Below are 22995 nucleotides of genomic sequence, written 5' to 3' on the forward strand. Positions count from 1 at the left end.
TCTGGCAGGAGAAGGTCAGCACCAGTAAGAATCAATTTCCACACCTAATCTGGAGCCAGGAGAATCTCTGCATCTTGAGCTGTTGATTTCCATCATAAAAAGGTGTGCAATGGGTCACAGCAGAGTTGGTCTAGCCCAGCATCCTGCCCTCAACAGTGGCTGTGAATGGCTGGTGAAGGAAGAGTTACAGCAGGGCAAGCAAAGAGAAAACTTCCCTGAAGACATCTGCCAACTAATAGCCACTGTCAGCCTGGGGCAGTTCCTGAGCCAGTGTGTCCTTCCTTATCTTCCAACACACTCCAGCCTCCCTTTGAAACTGTATGAAAGCATTCACTGTTGCCATGAGCATGCTGACAGAAACAGGGTGCCTGCAGCAGCCAGTGGGTGCTGACAGAGCTTCATGGGACTATTCCACTTTTCTGGGTACACAGTTCAACCAGCATCAACTCCATGAGGGATGGAGTCAACTTCAAACAAGGTCTTCATCTCTGGGAACTGTGCTGGAGACCAAAAACTCCTCTCCCAGGGCCTGGGAGATATAATGGGAAGATGGGAGTGCTGGGATCCAGAAGGCTCCAGTTGCCCTGGTCAGCAATATTCTCCTTGAGCCCTGTCTTCCCCCATCCCACAGGACTGGCTGCCGCTGCTCAAGGTCAGCTCTCATACTGCACAGTCCAGGTTTGGGCAGTGTCCAACACCTGAAAAACCTGATCCAGAGCTATAGATTATACCAGGTAACCCCTGCCATAGTATGTGCTGGGGCTTAGCAAGCAAAAATTCACTTGCTCCTGCTAGACGACTTTCCCAGAGCATGGAAAGCAAACAAGTCTTGTCAGACACAGCACCGCACAGGAAATTGCCTGCCATAAAGTCAGCTAGCACCAGCTCCTGTGTTTCTACACTGAGGAAACTCAGACCAGTCTTACATGACTATTTTAACTACCTAAGCCATAAACTGAGGTTTGTTCCTCTGCAAAGCTGTGGCAGAAAGTCAGCTGGCTCCCACAGGCTTGGCATTGTTTAGGAAAATCATAAGGCTTGAATTTTAATCCTGACTCAGGATTAAAATATGGCCATGGGTAAGTCATGTCACCTGCCTCTGCCTATAGACTGTCAGCTCCTCCAGTTTGTTTCCTGATGCTTGTGACAGCTGGCACTTTAAGATTCAATATCTGGAGACTGATAGTTACATGTGAAACTCAAGCATCCAAAGTTTCAAAGCCTCGAAGCTGAAGAACTAAAAACTTGAACACAGAAACTGCAAATTTCAACAAACAGAAAGAACAGATACAAGTTGCTTTTCCTGGAAAAGGGAGGTACTGCTTTCAAGGTAGCACTACAAGGTCATAATTTCCAATTTATTGCCTCAAAAAACTTCTCTTGTAAGCAGTGTTAAAGAGGTACAGCAAAGTCATGGATAAAATGCTATCAACAGCCAAGCCCTTATCTAGGTGAGCCTGACCACCATGTGCACATGACAGCTTTGGGGTGTTGGGGTTTTTTTGTTTTTTCCACAGCCCAATGAGGAGGAAAGTGAGGAGTGCAGCCAAATTTCCACAGCTGGTCCTTAGATGACCCTAGTTACTGCAGTGCATTGTGCATGCACTGAATACACTGCATTCCTAGCAGTCCTCCCCAGTGCAAGACAATGAACCAACAGTTAATGAAGGAGGGAAAAACTAAGCACAACTGGCTGAGTGGATTACAGCACCAGGATTACAGAACCAGGCCAGTGTTTGGGTCCTGTAGAGGGAACCTATAAGAGAAAGCTTTGCTGTACCACTGAATTTTTGGTGACAGAGTGGTAGAAGGTAACATTAAAGAATAGTGTATAGGTGTACCACAAACTGAAGTGCTCAGATACTTGCTGGGAGGTTTCCCAAGAGACATCCTCCTGTATCTCCGCCTAAGACAATATTATTAGAAACAACAAAACCACCCCCATACTAAAGCTAAATATTTAAGCCATTTATTTAAACAAATAAGAAGAACACACACCCTTTCCTTGCTACCCTGATGCAGAAAAAGAAGTCTTACAATTCCAAAGGAAGGAATTCACCAGGTGTTTAGGCACACGGTGATCACACTCCTGGTGCATACGCTGCACGACACAGGTTTGATCCCATACATGAGAAGTTCTTACACAAAGAGGAGATGAAGGGCTGGGTAAGGGATCACTGCAGCAGAAGTGATCACTGTTGCTCCAGCACATTACAAATGCACAACAAAAGCAGGGCAAGATGCAGCAAAACATTTGTTGCTTGGTCATGGAATGGAAGCATCACTCAGGAGCAGGTAAGCACCAGCTAAGTTTTACAAGAAAAGGGCAATAAAAATTTTACAGGTCCTTATACCAATTTATATAAAACATATGCCACTTGCTCTGTTCTACCTACCTTTTGCTCCCAAGGTTTTGAAAGCTAGCAGTTGCTATAAAAAGTGCTCATTGTAGGTCACGGTCACATCTACAAATCCAGATTTTATAGCACTGTGAGATTCAGTGATCAAATACAGGCATTTACAGTTATTATCCTAGTTGCAGGCAAGAAGCACATATGCATTGACAAAAATCCCAGCCATACAAAACTGACCAGGTGAAGGTAGAGCAGAGCTCTTGCCCAGGAAAGACACTGACTGCTGTGACAAACCAGCTTCCATAGATACTGAATTTCCAAAAGCTGCTCAAAGGAATAGGGTACTCACTTGACGAAAATTATTTTTAAAGGCTCTGCCAAGGCTCAGTCTGAAAAGGCTGGGAGCAGGGCAAAAAGAAAGTAGTTATTTCTCTAGTGTACTTTGTTCAAAATTAATTTTTCTCTTTCCCTTCTCTAGGAAATTTGTTTCCGTTGTTTGGAATTTGTTTGGGTGGTTGTTGGGTTCTCCCTTCCCAAAGGGAATGGCAGGAAAAGAAATACACTGAAAAATGAGAAAAACATCAATTGTTTTGTGAAAGTGTTTTTCTTTAAAAAAACCTAAGAAACCCATGCACACCCTGGGCAGAAAGCCTGAAATCAGGTGTTCATATCTAGAGCTACACTTTACTCTCTCTCTTTTAATTGCCTGCACTTGACTGTATCCCTTTAAGGAAACAGGAACAAATCCAGGAACCTTTGAGTTGTTTATTCAGCAGGGGATTAGCCCAGCCTGATAGCCCCGAGCTAACCCCTGCTGCCGTACCTTGGATGACTTCATTGTGGGATATGCCAGTAGGACACCGAGGTATATCCCAGAAACGCTGACAGGCTCCAGAGCCTTCATCATTCTGAAGAGCAACTTAAAAAAAGGCTCTGCTGCAATTCACTACTTCCCTCACCAAAGCTCATCAAAGAGGAATTATCAACTTCATGATCAGCTTCTTGATCTTTGCTAAAAAAACCTTGCCATGGGGAAAGCTGTTTGAATCAGACTATTCTCTTATCACCAAGCAACCTGAGAGTGGTAATGGTTCTCTTTTTCCATTTCAAGAGGTGAACAAATAAACTTGTTAAATCTGCACTCACCCATGCTTCCCGACTCAATAGCACAACAGAAACCACCCACTATGCCAACCACTATCAACATAAGCAGTCTGCAACACAGATAGGGACCTACATCCCAAAACAACATCCTTCACCCCAGAAATTGCCACAAATCCTCCATCACACCCTCGTGCTGCTCCCCAGCTTTGGCATTGCAGCTAGTGGCATTTTGCAGTTCTCTCACGCTGGCACAGCACTGGCACAGCAAACAGTGAGGGAGAGTGTTTGCACTGGAACCTCTCCTACTAATTGGGCTTTTGGCTTTGCTGGGTTGTTTTGCTTTGGGAATGGAGAGAGAAAGCATCAGTTTTTCCTCTAATAATATTTGGGCCAAGAGTTAATTCTCAGCAATTAAAAACAAAATCCAAACCACATTTTTTCCATAAACAGCTAATGGTCTTGGATCTGTCAGTGTAACTAGCACACAGCAGATTTCTCAGAAAATAAAGAGCTTGCCTGCAATAAGACATGACAAATAACAACAGCCAGTTTAAAAACAAGCTATTTTCATTAATTCCTTTACTTTATATAAAGACTAACAGGTTTCCTGAAACTTTTCTTTAAAGAGACAGAACAGAGCATTACATCACATAAGGATTCATCTTATGTACTGCAGCATTAGCTGAACACCACTGACAGTGCTGTGAAGCTGGAGGTAGATGCTGCTTGGAGTTCAGCAATCAGAAATTAGATCATGACTAACACCAAGTACGTTGACAACAGAATATGTGCTCTGCAAGGGATACCTACAGACCATGCAGGAAGCAAAGAAACTTTATTTGCCAGCCCAGATGTGGGAAAAAGAGGATAGAAGAGAGAGGACTTGGCACTTGACATCAGATATGCTGGATCATTTTTGATTCAAAGTAAAAACAGAGCACTGAGAGCCCAGGCTAAGGAGATCCCTGCTCTCTTCTACTCCTCTTTTCCAGGGGTTGTTGAGGCAGGTAGGAATCCCCCATAAGGAAGACAAGCTCCAAACCTAAACTGGCATTTAAAGCTCTTCAGGAAATGACAAATCCAGGGCAGATCCTGAGCTCATTTAATGGGACATGAGTGGCAACTCCCTCCTGCCTTACCTGTCCCTTTAGAGAAGGGAGCACTTGCATGCAGAGCAGGTTGTACCAGAGACAACCACCAGGATTCAGCACCTTCTGCTGGGCTCACGGCGCCTTTTACTGAACAGATGAGGTGCCATCGAGATAAAAAGGATCTTAGCTGCTGCAGCTCAGCAGGGACACCTCAGGAGAGAGAAAGGCTGCTGAGGAGACTCCTTTCACACCCTTCAAGCAGCAGAGGCACCAGGTACATGAGGCTCCTCCCCGGCCCTCAGGAATGCAACCACGCTTGGTGTCCTGCAGACAAAAATTCAGGCTGAAAGCAGGCAGTCCTCTGCTGCTGGAGGGCCAGACATTTCATCAGTGTTCTTGAAGTATGTCTAAGGCAAAATTATACAGAAACACCCTTTTGTTAAAGATTCTAAAGGATATACAAAGCTTCAAATGCTAAAATTCGGGCATTGTGGAGTTACCTGTGTAGCCAATTCCCAAATGGAAGAGATGGTGAAGAACTGTCCTCAGTCACTGCTTCCTTTAAGAAAAGCATCCAGGCGCCTCAGATTAAGCTGGTGATGGCACTTTCCCATCAAACAGGAGGAAACACTTTGAGTGTGTCATCTCACTGACATGAGATGCTGAGAATGTCACAGGCATTCACGAGCTGCAGAAGTGGCTGTTTTGTTCTGCTCTGAGTTTGTCCATGAAGGACTATTACAAAAAATAGCTGTTTTGGGGAAATTTTTCTTTTCCACAAATAGCTAAAAGAGTGTCCTAGGAGAGTATCATCCCATTTTTATGCTGGGAGGATGAGGGTATCAGCCATTAGCTGCTGTAGGAGACACAGGCCTGGTTCAGCCTGCTCCTCAGCATGAATAGAGGCTGCTCTCACATCTGCAGAAACCCACCTCAAAGTACATAAAATCTTTGACCTAAAGGACCACAGCATTTGCTGCATTTTCACCAGCAAAAAGTCTAATGAGCTGGACTTGGTACTCCAACAGCCAAAGACCAGGCTTCTCCCCACAGCTGTCATGGCCATCATGGGTACTGAAATCCTCCCAGTTCTTCCTTTGAGGCCTCAGATTCTAGCTGCCTGTGTCATACCAGAACAAAGATTTTCCTCTCCAGTAAGAAGCTGAATCTCTCCATGACAGCCTCACACCTTGTCTGGCCTCAGCAGGATCCCTCCTGGGCTGCTGGTACATATGCACCCTCACCCAGTGAGACTATTTAGGTCAGTCACACTCTCTAGGCTTCTTTTGAGTATTTTTCACCTCTGTTGTAAGAGAGAGGAACATTTGGTGAGGCTTCATGGAGGATGAGCTTTCTGCCACCCAGCCTCAGGATGCTGAGCAAGAAAAGTGTTCATGGCTTCTGCCAGGTGATTCCCAATCCTGTTTTACCACTTCTTCATTAAATTCCCAACAGCCACCCACTGACTTGAGCACAAGTCCCTCCTGGCCAGCTGCAAGTTTTCCTCAGCCACTTCAGAGCCCTCTAAAAATCCTTTGTACAAAGGCTAAAAATCCATCTCACCTGGAGTAGCACGTGTGAGCTCAGAGCAGTGTGCAAGAGCCTCACCTTTGTTGATCAAGAGCCTTTGTCTTGAAATCAGCCTCACACAAACAAAAATTCATAGCCTTATGTTGTCCTCAGATTGCTCCTCCAGCATACACAGGTAGAATATCAAACCACAACATCAGACTGCCCAATCCTTTTCTCCTTTCCCCTTTCAAAGGAAAAACTTCTTTTTGGTAAAACATTCACATTGTTTACTGAATACACGTTGTAAAGAGTGATTTCTTCTCCAGCTGAGCCAGCAAGTTCTCTGCAGAACCTGAAACCTCCTTACCCAGAGGGCTGGATACAACTGCTAGGGGGATGCAATAAATTCAAGCTTATTTTCCTCATCCCAAGAGGTTCTCCTCCAATATTTTGAGAACTGGACACCACTATTTTCTAGGCTACATGTTAGCCTAGAAATATTTTCTAGGCTACACATTAGCCATGGGATCAGGAGGAAAAGTTCTGAACTTGCAAGGTGCACTTAAAAAAAGGTTTGGAAACATTAACAAGTAGGGATGAGTATGGATAGGATTTCTAGGCACCACAGCTCCCTAAACAAGTATCTCTCTAGCTGATGCTGTATTGGTTTTGCCCAGGAGGGATGCAGGGACAGTTTGACCTTTCTGCAAATGTTGTTAGAACAACAAACAGAGCTGAGACAGATGGGTGAAGCCAATTTCCAAGAAGACTGTTAACCCATTCTCTGCCTCCCAGAGTGGAAAACTGCCTTGTGCACAGGTGTCTGACACTTGGTTCTCTTACCCCTTGATCTACTTGCCAAGAGTAAGGCAAAGGTAAAAATTCACTCCTTCCTGTGAGCTCAGGAGGTGTTGGCTGTGTGTGCAAAACACCTTTCCTGAAATACCAGTGTAACCTATGCACTGGAAAAGGGTGAAGTCCATGCCCTTAGCAGAGACACTGCCTGGCTGTCAGATCATTGAGGGGAGCACAGGTAAAGTCTTGAATCCAAATACCACCACCCCCTCTCCCAAAAGAAGAAAGGATCAGTCTGAATGTACAATAATTCTAGGATCTAGTACATGGCACCAGAAATATCCTCTCCTTTTCTCATTCAGAGGGGACAATCACAACACAGTACTGAAAGCCTCAGACTTCTACAAGACAGAAAACTAGAGAATGTTTTGAGCAGCCACAAGCCTTGATCTTCTCCTCCACAAAGCAGGATAACACTGGCACATGAAGGGCACCTGCTCCTGGCATGCCAGGCACAGCTTAGTGCAAAGAGCAGTAAGAGCAAGAAACAGCATTTGAAGCAAAGTTGGAAGCAGATGCTGCATGAGAGGTACTTTTGTTCAGCGTGTACAACTGTTCTAGGAAAAGTAAAATCACTGTGGGGTTAGGGGGATATTCCTATCTTGGACAAAATCTGTCACTGAGTCAGAAGCCCACAGCAGGAACAATGACGTGGGATTACAAAAGAGGGTGGAGGAGAATAGGAGAAGAGCTATGTTTATGAGAGATAGTGGGAAATTTCCTGCCAAATGCTTTTAAAGAAAAATTTCTAGTTGTCCTCAGAAAGCATGCAGCAGAAAAGCCTTAGTCAGATCAGCACAAGACATCAGTTTTGTTTTAAAAATAATTTTTAAAAAATCACAATCTCACACATTATAATATTCAGCTATTACTCCAAATCAGCAGTTTCCCAAATCAGTAAGTCACTAGAATCAGTTAAGCATCTCTCAGAACCACATCAGAACTGAGAGCAAGCTTCTTCAGTTCGACATTGGCAAAGACCTCGAGTGATCCAAACTGAAGCATTAATTAATTAAGCACCCCCAGCTCTTGAAAACCAAACAATAAATTTTCCTTCCTCTGTCACAGGACTAACAACTGGTTTTTGCAGTGATATCCAATGCCACCACACTCAGTGAGCTCCACTCTGCTGCTTTAAAGCAAAAGCAGGAAGTCGGAACAGAAAATTCCTAGGGAGAAACTCTGCTGAGACAGAGCAACTCAAACTTGTCCAGACTTCCTGCTAAAACAATTCTGTGCCCAAAGGAGAGACGTTCTTCTCTCCCCTCCACCCCATTTGGTCTCCCTGCAGGTGTCCCCAGATACCTGGAGCAGCAGGACAGTGTCGCTCCCTTCCCTGGAAGCAGCAGGGTGTTCCACAGCACAGAGCTAGCGGGGAAGGAGCACGGCCACTGTAAATAGAGGATCAGAGCCGGCCCGAGCAGGAGGTGTGGTCTGCACTGCTCCCTACGCATCCCAGCCCCTTTCCAACACAGCCCCGCAGTCCTCGCTTCAGAGGGCAGCACGAGAAACCCTGCCCTTGAGCTTCCAGGGTAAATTCCCTGTAATCCTGCCTTGTGCAAGCTGAGAGAGACAGGGGCTTTCTGGGCGGCCTTAGACAAGAGGGGAAGAAGGGGTAAGGAAGCAGATGATCCCTCATCTCACATCAGCTTACCTTCCCTGAAAAACTCTACCTGTTTCTACTTAGCTTGCTGCCTTGCCCTCAACCAGTTTCCACCGGGCAAGGGCTGGAAACTACCCCTGTGAATCCTGCCTCAAGTTTAACTCCAGTTTTATGAGGCTGGCAACCTGCTTTCACAAAGAGAAGCACAGAGAACTCAGGAAAGAGAGAAGCAAAGCATAAAATGACAGGACAAGGAGCATGTTTCCAAAGCATCATAAAACACACACCAGGGGTGGGGTGCACGTCCCAGGACTGTCTCACTGAAGCAGTCAGAAGTGCCAGCCTCTGTCCTGCCACTGACAGCACCACTCTATCCCACAGCATCCCCAAAAGGGAGCAAAGCCATCCCTGCCTGCTGACAGCTGGAGATGCTGATGGGGATTTGTCACTCAGTGGCAGCTCCAGAGTCTTCAGGCAGCACAAAGATGCTCTCAGTGTATCAGGTCCTACAGGCTAACCCTGAGGTCTTCTCAGGAAAAGTGACAAAGGAAAGACAAAAAGGAAAGACAAAAAGGAAAGCGTTAAGACCCTGGCAGGCTGGCTCTTCATCACCTGGTAAGGCTTGTGCCCTTTTCTCACCCCTACCCCAAATGCCTTTTGCCCAGGAAACAAGCTTTACCATACGAATCCTGAGCAGGCAAGCCTACCCTCCACAGAGAGGAAAACTCCCTCCTCCACCAAACTTCCACTGAGAAGACTCCAGCTGGTATCTGAACAGCAGAGACCTCATTAATCTGCAAAGAGAGGAGCTCCAAACAGCCCCATTGTCCCAGCAACAAGCAAATGTGACCTGCAGAAGGCAAAGATGGGTCCTTCCCTATTATTTTGAGACTGTTATTTCAAAACCCAGACTAAAAAACGGACATGAAGCCTACTACAAACAATCACAGCTGTCTTTACTAGAGATTTAACAGGGCCAGAGAGTTCCCCTGAGCCCTCTGGGAGGTCTCTGTGCTAGCAGAAAGCATGAGGATCATCTTTCCATTCCTCACAGGCTCAGCTTTGCCTCAGCTGCAGGACCCCAAATCCCCTGGAGCAGGCTCCAACAGTGCAGCTGCGGCAAAAAAAAAAACCAATAAAACCAAACAAACCCATACCAAGTGAGGTATCTGCCTCCAAGCAGGAGAATTTACTCACCATTTTGTTCACCATTGCTGCAGAAGTCCTGCTTGACACTGATCCATGGTCTTGGCTGGGATGCTGCTGGAACAGCACAGAAAAGGGAGCAAACTGCTTTCCTGCCCTTGCACCCTGTCCTATCTCTAATCTCCTCCTGGGGTTCTTTATAAAGGTTCTCTTAGTACTGACCACAAAAAAAAAAGCTTATAAAACACACCAAAAAAAACCCCCAAAACCCCACACTCTGGAGGCACATTAATGAGCCCTTAGTGTTACACAGATAAAGGTCAGGAAATACAAAAAGTTATGGTTCCCATAGTAATGCTAATTCAACCATACTGCACATCCTGTGTATTTAGTGGTACACATTGAAAAGAAAAAGGCTTCATCTACCAATGCTTAAAAGGTTTTTGATTTAGTAAAGACACTTGAATACCACCCCTCACATGCAACATTTATTGTTCAGAGCAGTGGATTTTCAGATGGAATTGGATTAAGCCAATCTAAGCATCACTCCAGCTCCCCATATCTAGGGCAATAGCAAGAGCTCTCAAGCATGATTACAGACTGAACATTATTTGCCCAGCCTGAATAGAGGAAAGGGATCCAGGCGTCAGAGTGGCTTGAGTCACCAAATCACAGTCGGCACAGATTCTGCACTGGGATGCAGCAGGGACTTGGTAAGGAGAGAGGGGAGACAATAACCAGCCAAGCCCCCCACACCCAGAACCAGCAGGTGTCAATCCATTCCTACAAACACTCATTCGTTTGATGCCGACAGCTTGAAATATCCTGCCTGGTATCCCACCTCACAAGTCTGGGAACAGGTGAACTACAGCCATGTTGACCTCTCTCCAGCACAAATCCACGTATTGCTCTGCACTCCCAGCTCCTGAGGGCTCATCCCCATGCTCTGCATAAAGCCCACACTGCTCTTGGAGAGGGAACAGCTACAAGTGGTCCATTTGCATCCATTGGCTTTGACTGAGCCACCCGATTTGCATAGGAAGCGAAAGAGACTTTGAGCCATTAAAATCCATTAAATCAAAGGGGTTTGAGCACCTGTGCCTGAGCAGAGGATTACCCCTCTGGCTGCATATCTGAGAGAAAGGAAAGGTAGATCAGGCATCTTGCAAACTCCTTAAAGAGGCAAAGAGGATAAGGAAGAAGGAAGGAGCTCTCAATCATAGGAGCAAAGTGTGCAACAGAAGAAACATGAACATTTGTGAGGGCACCCACATGTCCTGTCTCTCTCCAATAAATCAGAACTTTTTTCCTAGTTCCCATGATCCCAGACACAGTTCAGGACAACAGATATCTCAGAACTTCAAAAACCAAAGGAGAAGAGAGAGAGACACTGCTGCTGAAGAGGTTCCCAGCCCCGCTAGACACCAGGTCACCCACACAGCCCTGCCTGGAGAGCACCAAGCTGACAGAGCTGCCATGGAGCAACATCCACACCAGAGTCTGCACAGGACACAGCCACAGGCACACACAGCAGAAGTCCTCCTGCCCACAGGGTTACTGGGTGGCTGTTCCTTCACTCACATTCCCTGTTGGGCTCCAGCATCAAGTCTCCCTGTTTTAGAGGCTTTGCCACCCTCCCCGCAGCTGAAGATCCTGGCTGTTCCTCTGAGCTGCACCAGTTCCAGTCAGCATCCAGCCACATCTGCCAAGGGTTTTGGTCATGCTTTATCTTATCTAAGCAATGATGACGCTCGTCCTTCTTCTTGGGCAAAGCTCAGGAGCTCAGCACCTGCTGAGGAGCAGAGCTGGGCAGGGGCCAGGAGCTTCAGCCTGCAGCAATTCACCCCAGAGCAGATGGCTCTGCTGGCCTGCCTGTCCCACCCCACAAAAAATGGGCATTAGTCCACAAACTAGGGCTGGGGGAAAAATAAAGCTCAGCAATACATATGCTTCTTGCCCCACCTTCAGCTCAGGTGGTGGCACAGGCACACAGCTCAACTTTCCCCAGACAAATACAGCCCCACTATTCCTTGCCAGGAAACAAAGCAGTGCTTTACAGGGAGGCAAAAATCTTGTCTATAGATAAGACTTCAACATCTGTTAGGCTGTCAACCTATAGGTCACCTACCACTTCAATTCTCAGTTAGAGATGAGCTTGGTTTCCTCCTCTTCATTTTCCAGAGGGAAAAATGAGGCAGATAAAAGCATTATTGTTACTCACAGATGTTATGCTGAAAAAACTGGAGAAGAATTCAACTATGGCAACAGTCAGGGCCACCAAGTTCCTGTAGGATGTGTTAGATCTGCCTCCCTGCACTTGAACCTCTGCCCAGCTCCCACCATGCCTAGCCAAAGGTTTACAGCTAGCCTGCAAGTTTGCTGTCTCCTTTTCCAGAGGCTTGACTCACCTAGCTATATCCAAACATAGCTGAAGTTTCCCCAAAAGGTTTGCTTTCCGTAGCCTAAATGACATATTTAGACATTCCGCAATTTTATTTTTAACACCACACAGCAACTCCTCCAAAGGTCTGCAGATATCCTGCCTGCTAGTCATTGCAAGAGCTTGAAGTAGGAAGCAATAAACAGGTAGGTATGTTACCTTTAGTGCACAGTTACAAAAATTAGACTTTTTCAAGCCTTTACTTCACTGCTTTACTTTCATCCAGCACATGTGCTAAAAGCTAATTCTTTCAAAAAGCTGTAGGATAGGTATTCAGAGCTCTCCCCTTATTCAGTCTCATCCCTCCAGAAACACAGGTTGCCTCAGCCCAGGATACCTCATCTGCTGTGAGCAGGGACACCTTTACAGGATCTTACCATCAACACAAGCCAGCCCCAAGCCCACACAGTGCTGGAACACCACAGCAAATCTCAGGAGGTTCGTGGCTGCCAGGCATTTTCAGAGCTCTCCTGCCATCCCCAGAACAACACAACCTTTCCTGCAGGGCTGTCAGGTACGTGTAATCCCCAGACATCCTTCTGAACCAGGCAGTCCCTTCCACACAGATGGGGCAGTAACTGGTGCAGAACAGTGATACAAACTCTTGTACCAGCAGAGACTGCAGGCACAGAAGCAGAGGCAAGAGCTCCTCCTTCAGATGACATCCCTGCTAAATTAACTGCAATCACACACTCCACTGGATAGAAAGCAGGGATGTTACAAGCCTCCTTGCTCTCACTCTTTTTACTTGACTGATTTTCCTCCAGTTATGCCAAGCAGATAAGAACACTGTACCCTTCCAAAGCATTGCACCATATCTTATTTCCTCCAAAACAAACCTATGATTAGATTAAAGCCACAGTCTCTGAGAACACAAGACAGTATTTGTTGCTGCTTTAGTGCTCTGTCACACAAGGTTAAGAGAAAAACATTTGATTAGAAGGTCCACAGGGCTTCCCAGCCATGTTACTCCAACATGAACTAGGCAGAGGAAAGCCCAGCATGGCTCCAGCCTTCATTTGAAAGCCCACAGAACCACAACCCACTGCTACTTTGGGTGTTGTTTTCTCCCAAAGCTCACAATATTTGTTATTCGGCTTGAGGCACCTAGGTCCTGCAGTCAGGTGAAATACTGAGTTTAAAGCATTCCTGGCAGCTTATACAGACACACAGAAATCTTCAAAACAATCAGAAATAAGCAGGAAAAAGCAAATTAAGAATGTGACTTAAAAAAAAAAATTAAGTCATTTTATGGTTTGTTTTTTTTTCATGTGTGGCTGGTGGTGTTCAAAACTTGGCAAACCTTTTGATCATGTGGCTGGAGGGGAGCACCTGGTGCTCCCAGCCACAGCAGGAGCCCATGGAAATACTTTGTAGATCCACCCCAGTGCTCCTTGCACACCTGCAGGGGTCAGGTTTGCTTAGCAAAATGTGCATTAGGGCCAAGCAGAGGGAAATTCATCTCAACACCAGCCAAGAAATTAAAGGCTAGGGATACAGGATGAGGAAAGGAGAACATTGCTAGGAAAATATCAGGAGGGTCAGTCAGGACATCCAGAGCACCTCCCTTTCAAGCTGCTGCGCTGGGGATACCTCCAAGGAGACACAGTGACAAAGGACAGAAACTCTGGCTGATTGTTGCAATTCTGTGGTCTGGTAGGACAGCAAATGAATCCTGAGAGATTCAGATGTACAGATTAAACCAAGCATTTCCAGCCCAGACTTCACAGGGACAGCAAGCCAAGGCAGCTGGCAGGAAGGAGGGAGATGCTGCTCCACTCAGTGGAAGATGACACATTTGCTACAGCTGAAGTTTCTCCTCACTGTCCTTAAATCCAAGACGAGCTCCTGCAAGCAGGGGAGGAGAGGAGGGAGGATTCAGTCCCCAGAGCAACCTTATGAAATCAAAAAGATTTAGAGAGTGAGAAGCTGCATGACAGAAACCAAACCTAGTTTGCTGTCCATAGGGATCGATTTCCTTAAAGCTCTCTGACCATGAAGAGCACTGTGCACACAGCTGAGCCCATGTGATTCCTGTTGCTGTCAATTGTCCTCGTCCCATTAGCTCATTTTCTGAGGCTGCCTGGCAAAGTCATGAGGAACAGCAGTTCCCCAGCACTGTCTGTGTGCTGCTAAAGACAGCCCCACACTGAGCCCTCCTTTGCAGCACCACCTTCAGGTCAGTAGATGGGAGGCTCTTGATTCATCGAATGCATCAAACTGGCTTGTGGGGGAGAAATTTTCCTATCTGATGGTGACAAAACGACCAAGCAGATTTTCCAGCTGGATAGTTGATACTCCCACTGTAGCTTGCCACAAGAAGGCAAGAGAAGAGTGATGCTCCAGGAAAGGAGAATATTTTTTGCCCAGCAAGGTAGTTTCAAAGACATTTTATACCATCTTATGAAAGAGTCTAAAATTTTATATCTCAGGCCTCACATCATTCTCTGTGGAGCAGGGTGTCCTGGCAAAGAGAGGCTTCTTCCACCCCAGCTCACTGCAGCTTTTCAGCACCTCTTCTGCACCACCTGAACTGAACAGTGAAAGGACAAACCAAACAGATTATCTGATTGATCAAGAAAAGCATCTCCATAGCCCTCAGGAGATGTATATGTATAGATATGTATTCATCTATAGCTTGTTAGATGATCCTCAGAAATAAATATAGCTCAAGAACATGAAAAATAAGATACAATTGCCCCTGAGCCTGCATAAGGCAAAGCTAGAAATTAAGGTATTTTGAGCCCCCTCTGATGCAGAACAACCATCAGAATAAGCAAGAACTCAGCAGGTCACAACTAAACAAGCAAGCTGTGTTTGGACTATCCTGCCTCCTCAGGACATTCCTGAGCACAGCCATCTCCCTGTGTCTGAGACTCTTTTCCCCTCAGCTGTTTTCAGGAAGTCCTACAGGAAGGACTTAGGTTCAACACACAAATTCACCAGAGTGCATCCCATGAGTGCAAGATATTAAAGAGAAAGACACCGCAGTCTTAGGACAGGGAAAGCTTTGGTACTTTTTTCCTTCCAGAAAAGGAGATGCAGCACCAACACAGCTGCTGTAGGAACCTGCAGCATCTTTATATCTGTCATCTGCACCTGGACCATGGCAATAAAAAATATTCCATGAACAAAGGATGTTGGAAAAAGGAAAAGAGAAAATAACAAGATCTCCACTCAAGTTCAACAAGAAAGACCAGAGTTCCGTGACCGCATATCAAAGGAGCCTGCAAACTTCCCAGCGACAGAAAAGAGAGAAGGCGAAAGCGGCAGCCGCTCTCCGTGCCGGACCCCACCGGGGCAGCGCTGCCCATCCCGCGGCACGGCCGCAGCTCCGCCTCAGGAGCGCTGTGTGCAGAAGGCAGCGCTGCACAGGAACGGGGATGCTCCGCACCCGTCCGTCACCGCCGAGGGACCTCGGACCGCTGGGGACGGACGGGGCAGGTGTGTGGCATGAGCCAGGGGAGGACCCCGCAGCGCGCAGGGCCCCCAGCCCTCCGCTGCCCTCTCCCCACAGCCCAGGGGAGGCCGGCGAGGCGCGGGTGAAGGCTCCGGCGGGGCCCTTCGCCGGGGCAGCCGCTCCCAACGCCCCGGCTGCGGGTCCCGGCCGGGCACAGCCGGCAGCTGCCCCGGCGAGGGGACCGGCCCCGGAGCACCACACCCCCGCCCCGCTGCCGCCCCGCACTCGCCGCACGGCGCTTACCTGGCCTGGCCTGGCCCGGCCCGGCGGGAGCGGAGTCGCCGCTGGCGCCGGGGCGGCCCCGGCCGGAAATGAGCGGGGCCGCGGGCGGGCGGCCGGGCCGAACCCGGCGGGCGGGCGGCAGCGGGAGCCGGGCCGGGCCCTCGAGATGGGCGGCCCTGCCCCCGCCCCGAGCACCCCCGAGGGCCGGGAGAGCCCTCAGCGCACACCCAGCCCCGCTGGCGGCCACTCCCCTGGCGGAGCCGCCTGCACCGCCCGGGCCGCTTTATGGAAGAAGGATCCATGTCACTGATTAACAGCACCGGGCTGGCGGGTTTGCTATTCTCCAGTCATTAGAGGTCAAGAAAGCTGTTTGCTTTACCAGCTGCATCCTATAACGCTAATTCCAGCACTTGTCCCCGTCACATGACAGCACATAACAAAGTCTCTAGGAAAAGTTTCCGGCTGTCAAAAGCCGGGACAAAGTGGATCCCGAGCCCTGGAGCGTCCTCAGAGCCGCTCAGCGCCAAGCCCCAGCTCGTGATCTCTGGGCTGGCTCCCAGGAAAGCCCCGGCCTTCCCACAGCCCGAGGGCCGGTGGTTTCCATGCACTCCAGCTGGAGAGTAACCGGGGCAGGCCTCGGTATCTGTCCTAACAGCAGCCGCTACCATCTATTTCACCAGCGAGGAAACAGACGCTCTGGAAAGCCAGGTCAGTTTCCTCAAGAGGTGGTCCCGTAATGGAGAAGTTTCAGATTTGTGAATAACGTTTTACGAACACTTTCACAGGTGCCAAACACCTGCTATTCCCACAAGAAGGTCCTTAATTCCTCTTGGAAACCCGGGTCTGCCACAGATCTCCAATAAACAGAGGCTAATAGCACTTGAGCCACTTAGGCTTGAGTAAATCAGAACTGCACCAAAATGCACCTCTAGATCAATGGCCCCTTTATTTGTGTACTGGATAAATGTTGACCCCAAAAGGAACTTGAATGGGCTTGGGCCTAGCAAAACAAACCCACATCATACAGCGCATCCAAAAAATATTTAATAAGCCTTAAAACAGCAAGAGAAGCAGCCTACCAGAGCCAGGTAAATATATTGAGAAAGTTTTTATTAGAAGATATAGTTCTGCCAAAATAAATAGTTACATTTTCTTCAGCAAAACATTAGAAAATAGAAACAGGAAGGGGAAAAAAAGCATCAACAATTTAATACTGAACTTTTAAAGTGACTGTGAACACTACTTAGTGACATTGCCACATAAATACATAACTTGTTATGCTATTGCTGGTCTAGTTGCTGCTCTGACACCAGTCATTTCCACAGGACCTCCACATGTGTTGTGTGCTTCAGGGTCTTCTCAAACTCAGTGGCAGCAGTGGAGTAGTCCCAGGACACACAAAGCTCAAAGAGCTGCTTTAGATGCTGTTTTCAAGAACAAGAGAAAACCCCAGAAGTGAGACATATTTATTTCAGTTACATTTCTAAGTCCTCTGTTTGGAACTGGAGTTTTGTGCTCCCTGTGCAGGAGGGCTGATGTGAATCCAAAGAGTGAGGTGGATGCAGTTGGGGGCTGTCCTAGTGGAGCTGCCTGCAGGTTGGAAAAGGAGCAATGTCCCAGCAGCAGGCAAGGGGAAGGAGGGAGAGGAGAGCGAGTCCTGCTGCACTCAGAAGGCAGACACCCGAGGGACAGGAGGCCAGAGCCCACTGTAAAGGCACAGCGTGTTTGGCACAAACAAACTGGCTGATGTGGCAGCCAGGTGAGGTGGTCCATTCTCTCACTGATTTAAGGAGAAGACAGAAACAAAGCTTGAGAAAACAAAGTCAGTTGGCAAAGCCCTCTGACTTTGGTGGCCCTGCCACCCACCACATCTGGCATATATTTAACAGAAATTTACTATAGTTTTATTCCCCTAAGGAATAAACACACAGAGTTTCAGATATTTCTCCCACAACTGCTTTGGCAAAAGTGAGAGCTCTTTTTCTCCAAGGAAGTAGTGAATTACTAGATCATTTTTATTAATTTTTAAATTAATAAATTTTAAATTAATAAAACCACTGGGGAATATAAAAGTACTAGGGACACCCCAGTGCTGGCAGACAGCAGATTCTCTTTTATTCTCTGAGTGTTGCAGGTACACAGCCTTCCAAGGAGCCATGAGAAAACAATTCCTAGGTCCTATACATAGTGGTCAGTATTTTCTCCTATCCCTTGAAAATCAGCTTGCAACAGTATTAGCAGTAGGGCAGGCAGCAAACCAAACCAATTACACTACACACTAATTGTGGGTTACAGAGCATGCCATAGGCACAGACTGTTGTACACAGAACAACTCTACAGTGTGGTGCAGGTTAGGGGCTGGTTATGTGCACAACAAGGTCACCATCAGCCTTGTTAAAAGCAGCAATTAATAAGACAGGAAGGAGGAAAAATTAGTGGATTCCTGAATGCACAGACCCTTTATGTGAAACAGTGGAAAGGGCAAGGGTTGGGACTCCTGCAGGAATCCAGTGAATGCTGTAAGGATCATTGGACATGGACTACAAGATGAATTTTTGTCCAGGAACCTGACCTCCCACTCACCATACACTGGAGAGTCCTGCTGGGCTGCCCAGTTACACCATTTGGAGCAGAAAGGACTGACTGCCATAGATGACCTTGCTCCTATGGACCTGGCAAGTGTGGGTTAATCAGCAATGGCTGCCCAGAAGATAACTTTGTACACCATGAGGTACACACAGAACAAGGGGCTGAACAGTTCCAGTGAGCACTATTGTAATAAACCCCTCCATATCCAGCCCAGAGCCTACCACAAGGTTTCCAGAGATTTCAAAAAGAGTGGGGTCTCATCTAGACAAGGCAGCACTGCATAACAAAAATCTATTCACAAGCTGACACAGCCCTTTTGCTACATTAGTGGGAAAAGTGATCTTCCCTAATTCCTTCATCCTTTGCAATCTGTGATGGATGAGCAGCAAGAATTTCAAGCAAATGGGTGAAACTTTTCGAAAGGAAAATGAGGCTAGTGTCAGGTATTTTTAACATATCTGCAGTTCCTTTATCAGAGCTCAAATCTATAAAGCCAACAGGCTATCACACAATAGCCATTGTAACACTTGGGAAATAAAAAGAGGCAAAGAAAGGGTTAATACAGAGTAGTACTTTCCCAGTATCCTTCACATCCTGCAAATTAGCATAGGAAAACCAGGAATTTCCTTGTGAAGAGTTAGACCTTTATTTTTAAAGCTAGGCTTTGATTTGTGGTTATAGTTTGAAGTGTACAAAAGTTTCTCATGGAGAAGTTATTATAATAAATTAAACTACAGATGAGGTGAAATAGAGAACAAAACTCAGGCCTTTTACCAGGCACAGCTGTTGGTCTCCTCAAATGCATGAACCAAAATCCCCAAGCCTTCTGGATCAGAGCACTGGAAGACAGTGGCATCAGCCTAGTCAGCACCAGACCAGTCAGTTCTGATGCAAAAGGCAAGGGATAAGGGTGCCAAGCTGCAACTTCTTAGCACTCTCTGTTGCCAGGAGTATTTTGTTTCATAGTTTAGTGGTTTACATAATCACTCAGTGGTTTTACCAGTCCAGGAAGAAGGGATAAAAAAATACTTGAAAATACTTGTATCATTTTCTCCACCCATATATTAACTCAAAAAAAAAAAAAAAAAAAAAAAAAAAACCAACTTGAAAATACTTGTATCATTTTCTCCACCCATATATTAACTCAAAAAAAAAAAAAAAAAAAAAAGGCAGAGTCAAAAGGGCAGCAGCTTCTAAACACGAGATTTTGCTTATGCAGTTTTGCCTCTCTCAGATGTTTTCCTTCTGGACAAAATGCCTTAGTTTCTTGCCACTAAATATCTCTGTGTTCTTGCCAATTGACAAGAGATATGTATTTAGCAATCTAAGTAGCTGTGCATGTGCCATTCCCCCTAAGAAGGTAGTCCAAAACAGTGGAAGAAAAGAAATCCCATACCAACCCACTAAATGAACACCTTTTCTCAGTTTCAATTTTCATCAAATTAATCTTGCTCCCTCTAAGTGACAGTAGCTTGTTACTGGTTCACTTCCACTAGCATCTAGCATTTTTTTCTGTGGGCTTTAAACAATCACAAGATCAACTTGTTTGGTAATTGAACATTCTATCCTGATTTCAGAACCCTCCAATTTTTTCCTCTTCCTGTAGTGACTTCCCTGTTCCCTAACTGACTTAATTATGCAAAGCTTAAGACTAAATCTGACTGCGTTAAGTGCAGGCCTGCTTTGTAAACTGCACAGGCCCTTGTGTTACATAGTTTCATCCAGCAAGGGCAGTGGGGTGACAACCAAGTCACAAGTTCACTCTTGCACTGCCTCCTGGGCAGAGGCCCACTCCATTGCCTCCCAGCTTGGCACAGCCACTGCAGCAGAGTCCTGATGCTTATCCATCTCCACACAAACACCAAACCCATGCCCAGTGCACAGCTGTGCTCGTAGGAAACAGCACCCACCCCGTCACCCACACTGCTCATGAAGACTTACTACTCTCTCCAGTGATTAGCACAACTTCTGGGTTTATTTTCCCTTTCTAAATCTAAGGTGCAAAATTACTATTAAAAATTACTATTCCATGTATAGGCTACATAATCAGTTTCTGATACCCTGTCCTGCTCCCCAGCAAAGACAGCATATGTTTGCTTTGGCCATTGCACACTGTTTGTGCTAGGAGAGGTAGAAGACGCCTCATGTAGCAAGACAAGCAGCAGAAAAAGATACCAGAAGCTGGGTTTGTCAGAGCCTAAGTCCATGCAATCCCCACAGGAAGCCACGTCTCACCCTGTGAAGAACACAGGGTTCATACACCTCACACAAGCCATGACCACTGCGGAGATGGCAGCGCCTCAAGGCAGAGTCCTGCTCTGCTACAGCTCTGGATTTTAAGGGGCAAGACCAAGAGGAGCCAGTTCCAAGGGGCTGCATGTGCATCAACAGTCTTCACTTCTCATGCTCCTGCTATTGCTAGCTGCAGAGCAGGATCTGTGAGCCACAACACTAGACAGGCAAGCTGGGATGCTGGTGTAGCTACAAGCCTAAATCCTTCTCATTCCAAAGCCTCACCAACCAAATTTTTTGAGCAAAAGAGAGATAAAAGCCTCAGTTTGGCAGGAGATCCATTCTGCATCCCCCACCCAGAATTTACCTCAGCTGTACAGCCCCTTAAGGAGCAAAGCCCAACTGACCCCTGTCAGAGGCAGCCATTTCCCCAGCACTTGCTGTGACACTCCACCACAAGCCTCTCAAAAATAACATGCCCTGCACAATTCTCATCTTCCTACAACCACTTCATATTGCTTCAGCTGCTAAATTGATCCTGAGATAAGCAGGCTGAGCTTTTTTTCAGGGCAACCCAACACCAATTCCATTCTCAGAGTGAGGAACAGGGCCTCAAATTCAACATGTTTCCCTGGAAAAAAAAAAAATCTGTCAAAATTATTTCTTTAAATAAGTTCAATCACTTAACACTCAGAGTTCAAGTCCCAGTAGCTCCCTAAGGACCTCAATCAAAACGGGACAGATGAGGACAACATGAATCAGGGAAAACAGATAACTTTTCTACACTTCTGCAGTTCCAGTGTAGTCTGCTGCAGGACCAGCTCCGGCTTCTGGTGTGGATGCAATTAAGGGAGAGAGGAAAGGACATGGTTTCAAGCAAAGAAGGAAGTCAGGAGGAGATTTGAAAGCCATGACAAAAATTGGTTTGGCAAGAGGCTACTTCATCTTTCAGTAGCACAAAGAACTAAAGGTTGTCAGATGATTTAAGGAGAGGAATCAAGAAACATGCTCTGAAAAACCAAGGGAGGTAAAAGCTGTATGAACTTGAGAGCGTCATCTACATCCTGTTGTTTGGCGGTAAAAAGCCAGTGGCAATTCAAAGTGCACTATTTGGGAGAGCCCAGCTGGGTCAACATCAGCCTGGCCACAGGCAATGGCCAGGCTTCACCACAAGTCTAGAGCAAGGAATCAGCCTGTGTGTGGCTGTGAACACAAAGGTCCCTTGCTTGGCCCAGTGGGCAACAAAAGTCTACAGTCAATTCCACCAGTGTCCATGCCGGGGAAATCCCCATGGCAACATATTCAGGAGCATGGGGCAGCCTGCTGCTGAGGGAGGAGACTGGTCCCACCCTGTGTCCATTCTCCTTCCCACCCACTCTCATCCCCTCACAGCAGCAGGCTCAGAAGAGTGGCAGGCACTCTTTTGCACAGCCTAGAGGTGGAAGCTTTAACTGAAACCCTTCCCGAGGGAAGAGGGAGGCTTGCATGTCCACGTTGATGCAGAGCAAGCCCAGCATGAGCTGCCGCTGGTACTCCTCCCACTTCATCATGACGTCAGAGACCGAGCGGTGGCTCCTCATCCACATGGGCAGCGCTTCACCACAAGGTGCTGGGGGCGAAATTGGCAGCTTCTGGGGCCCTCCGAGCTCGAGGTGGTAGTAAAGCCTGAAAGGCAAATACATGCAAAGACTCGGTACATGAGAAGACTTGAGCAGGTCACCAGACTAGAGCTCCACTACCACAGTCCTGTTTTGTGCTAAATTGACTACATGATTCTAGTGAGAAGTCTCTGTGTGCCCATTTTTCCCTGCTCACATCTCTCAGTTATTCAGACCATGAACTCTTTTGGGTAAGAATCACACCTTCGTACTTGGATCACATCACAGCTGGGACCCGCTGACTGTTACTGAGAGAGTTTCCTATTCTCATTCACACAACACTCTTGCCACAGCCTCAAACCAGGGGTTCAGTCCAGAAGCACAGGCACACACTCAGGCCCAAAGCACTTGGTCTCACTTGAAAACCCTCTGGTGTTCTCTGGGCACCATATTCCCTCCCCACAAAAATCAGGCTTGAGGTAGAAGAGGTCATTTGAACACAAATACTTCTTGGAGATCCTGGACCAGCAAATGCCTCAAAGACAAGCACTTCTGTTTTCCAGAAGGAGCATGAAATAAGCTGGCATACTGTTTTAATCAGACTTACTTTAGGCCACATCCCCCATAATAGGGGACAATTAGACTTTGTCCCCTATAATGCGACAAAGGAAAGGGACCATGTGCTGAGTGTATCCAGCAGTTAAGGAAGCCAAGAAACCCTGGACCAGATTTGTATTTTCAGCCTAAGTGCTAAATCCTATTGGTCAATTTGTGCCTTATTTGCTCTGC

General features: G+C 46.8%; 2 protein-coding genes across 3 annotated transcripts in view; both read right to left on the reverse strand.

Annotated features, from left to right (window-relative positions):
- CRACR2B (calcium release activated channel regulator 2B) overlaps positions 1–15945 on the reverse strand; it is a 45977-nt gene extending 30032 nt beyond the window's left edge. The window contains exon 1 of one of the 2 annotated variants that reach the window (XM_059475120.1): positions 15809–15945. Coding sequence is in view for 1 of the 2 variants with exons in the window: in XM_059475117.1 (XP_059331100.1) it covers positions 14055–14167 (113 nt within the window). In the remaining variant the exon portion in view is untranslated. Of the gene's footprint in view, positions 1–14054; positions 14317–15808 lie in introns of those variants that run through there. The other variant, XM_059475117.1, reaches the window with a different exon arrangement.
- A 935-nt stretch (positions 15946–16880) lies between these two features.
- The window catches only part of PNPLA2 (patatin like phospholipase domain containing 2), a 28624-nt gene continuing 22509 nt past the window's right edge, over positions 16881–22995 (reverse strand). The window contains exon 9 of the mRNA XM_059474793.1: positions 16881–22273. Within this exon, the coding sequence (XP_059330776.1) occupies positions 22009–22273 (265 nt within the window). The 3' untranslated portion in view covers positions 16881–22008. The remainder of the gene's footprint in view (positions 22274–22995) is intronic.

Source organism: Ammospiza nelsoni, chromosome 6, assembly GCF_027579445.1.
Source record: "Ammospiza nelsoni isolate bAmmNel1 chromosome 6, bAmmNel1.pri, whole genome shotgun sequence".
Taxonomy (NCBI): domain Eukaryota; kingdom Metazoa; phylum Chordata; class Aves; order Passeriformes; family Passerellidae; genus Ammospiza; species Ammospiza nelsoni.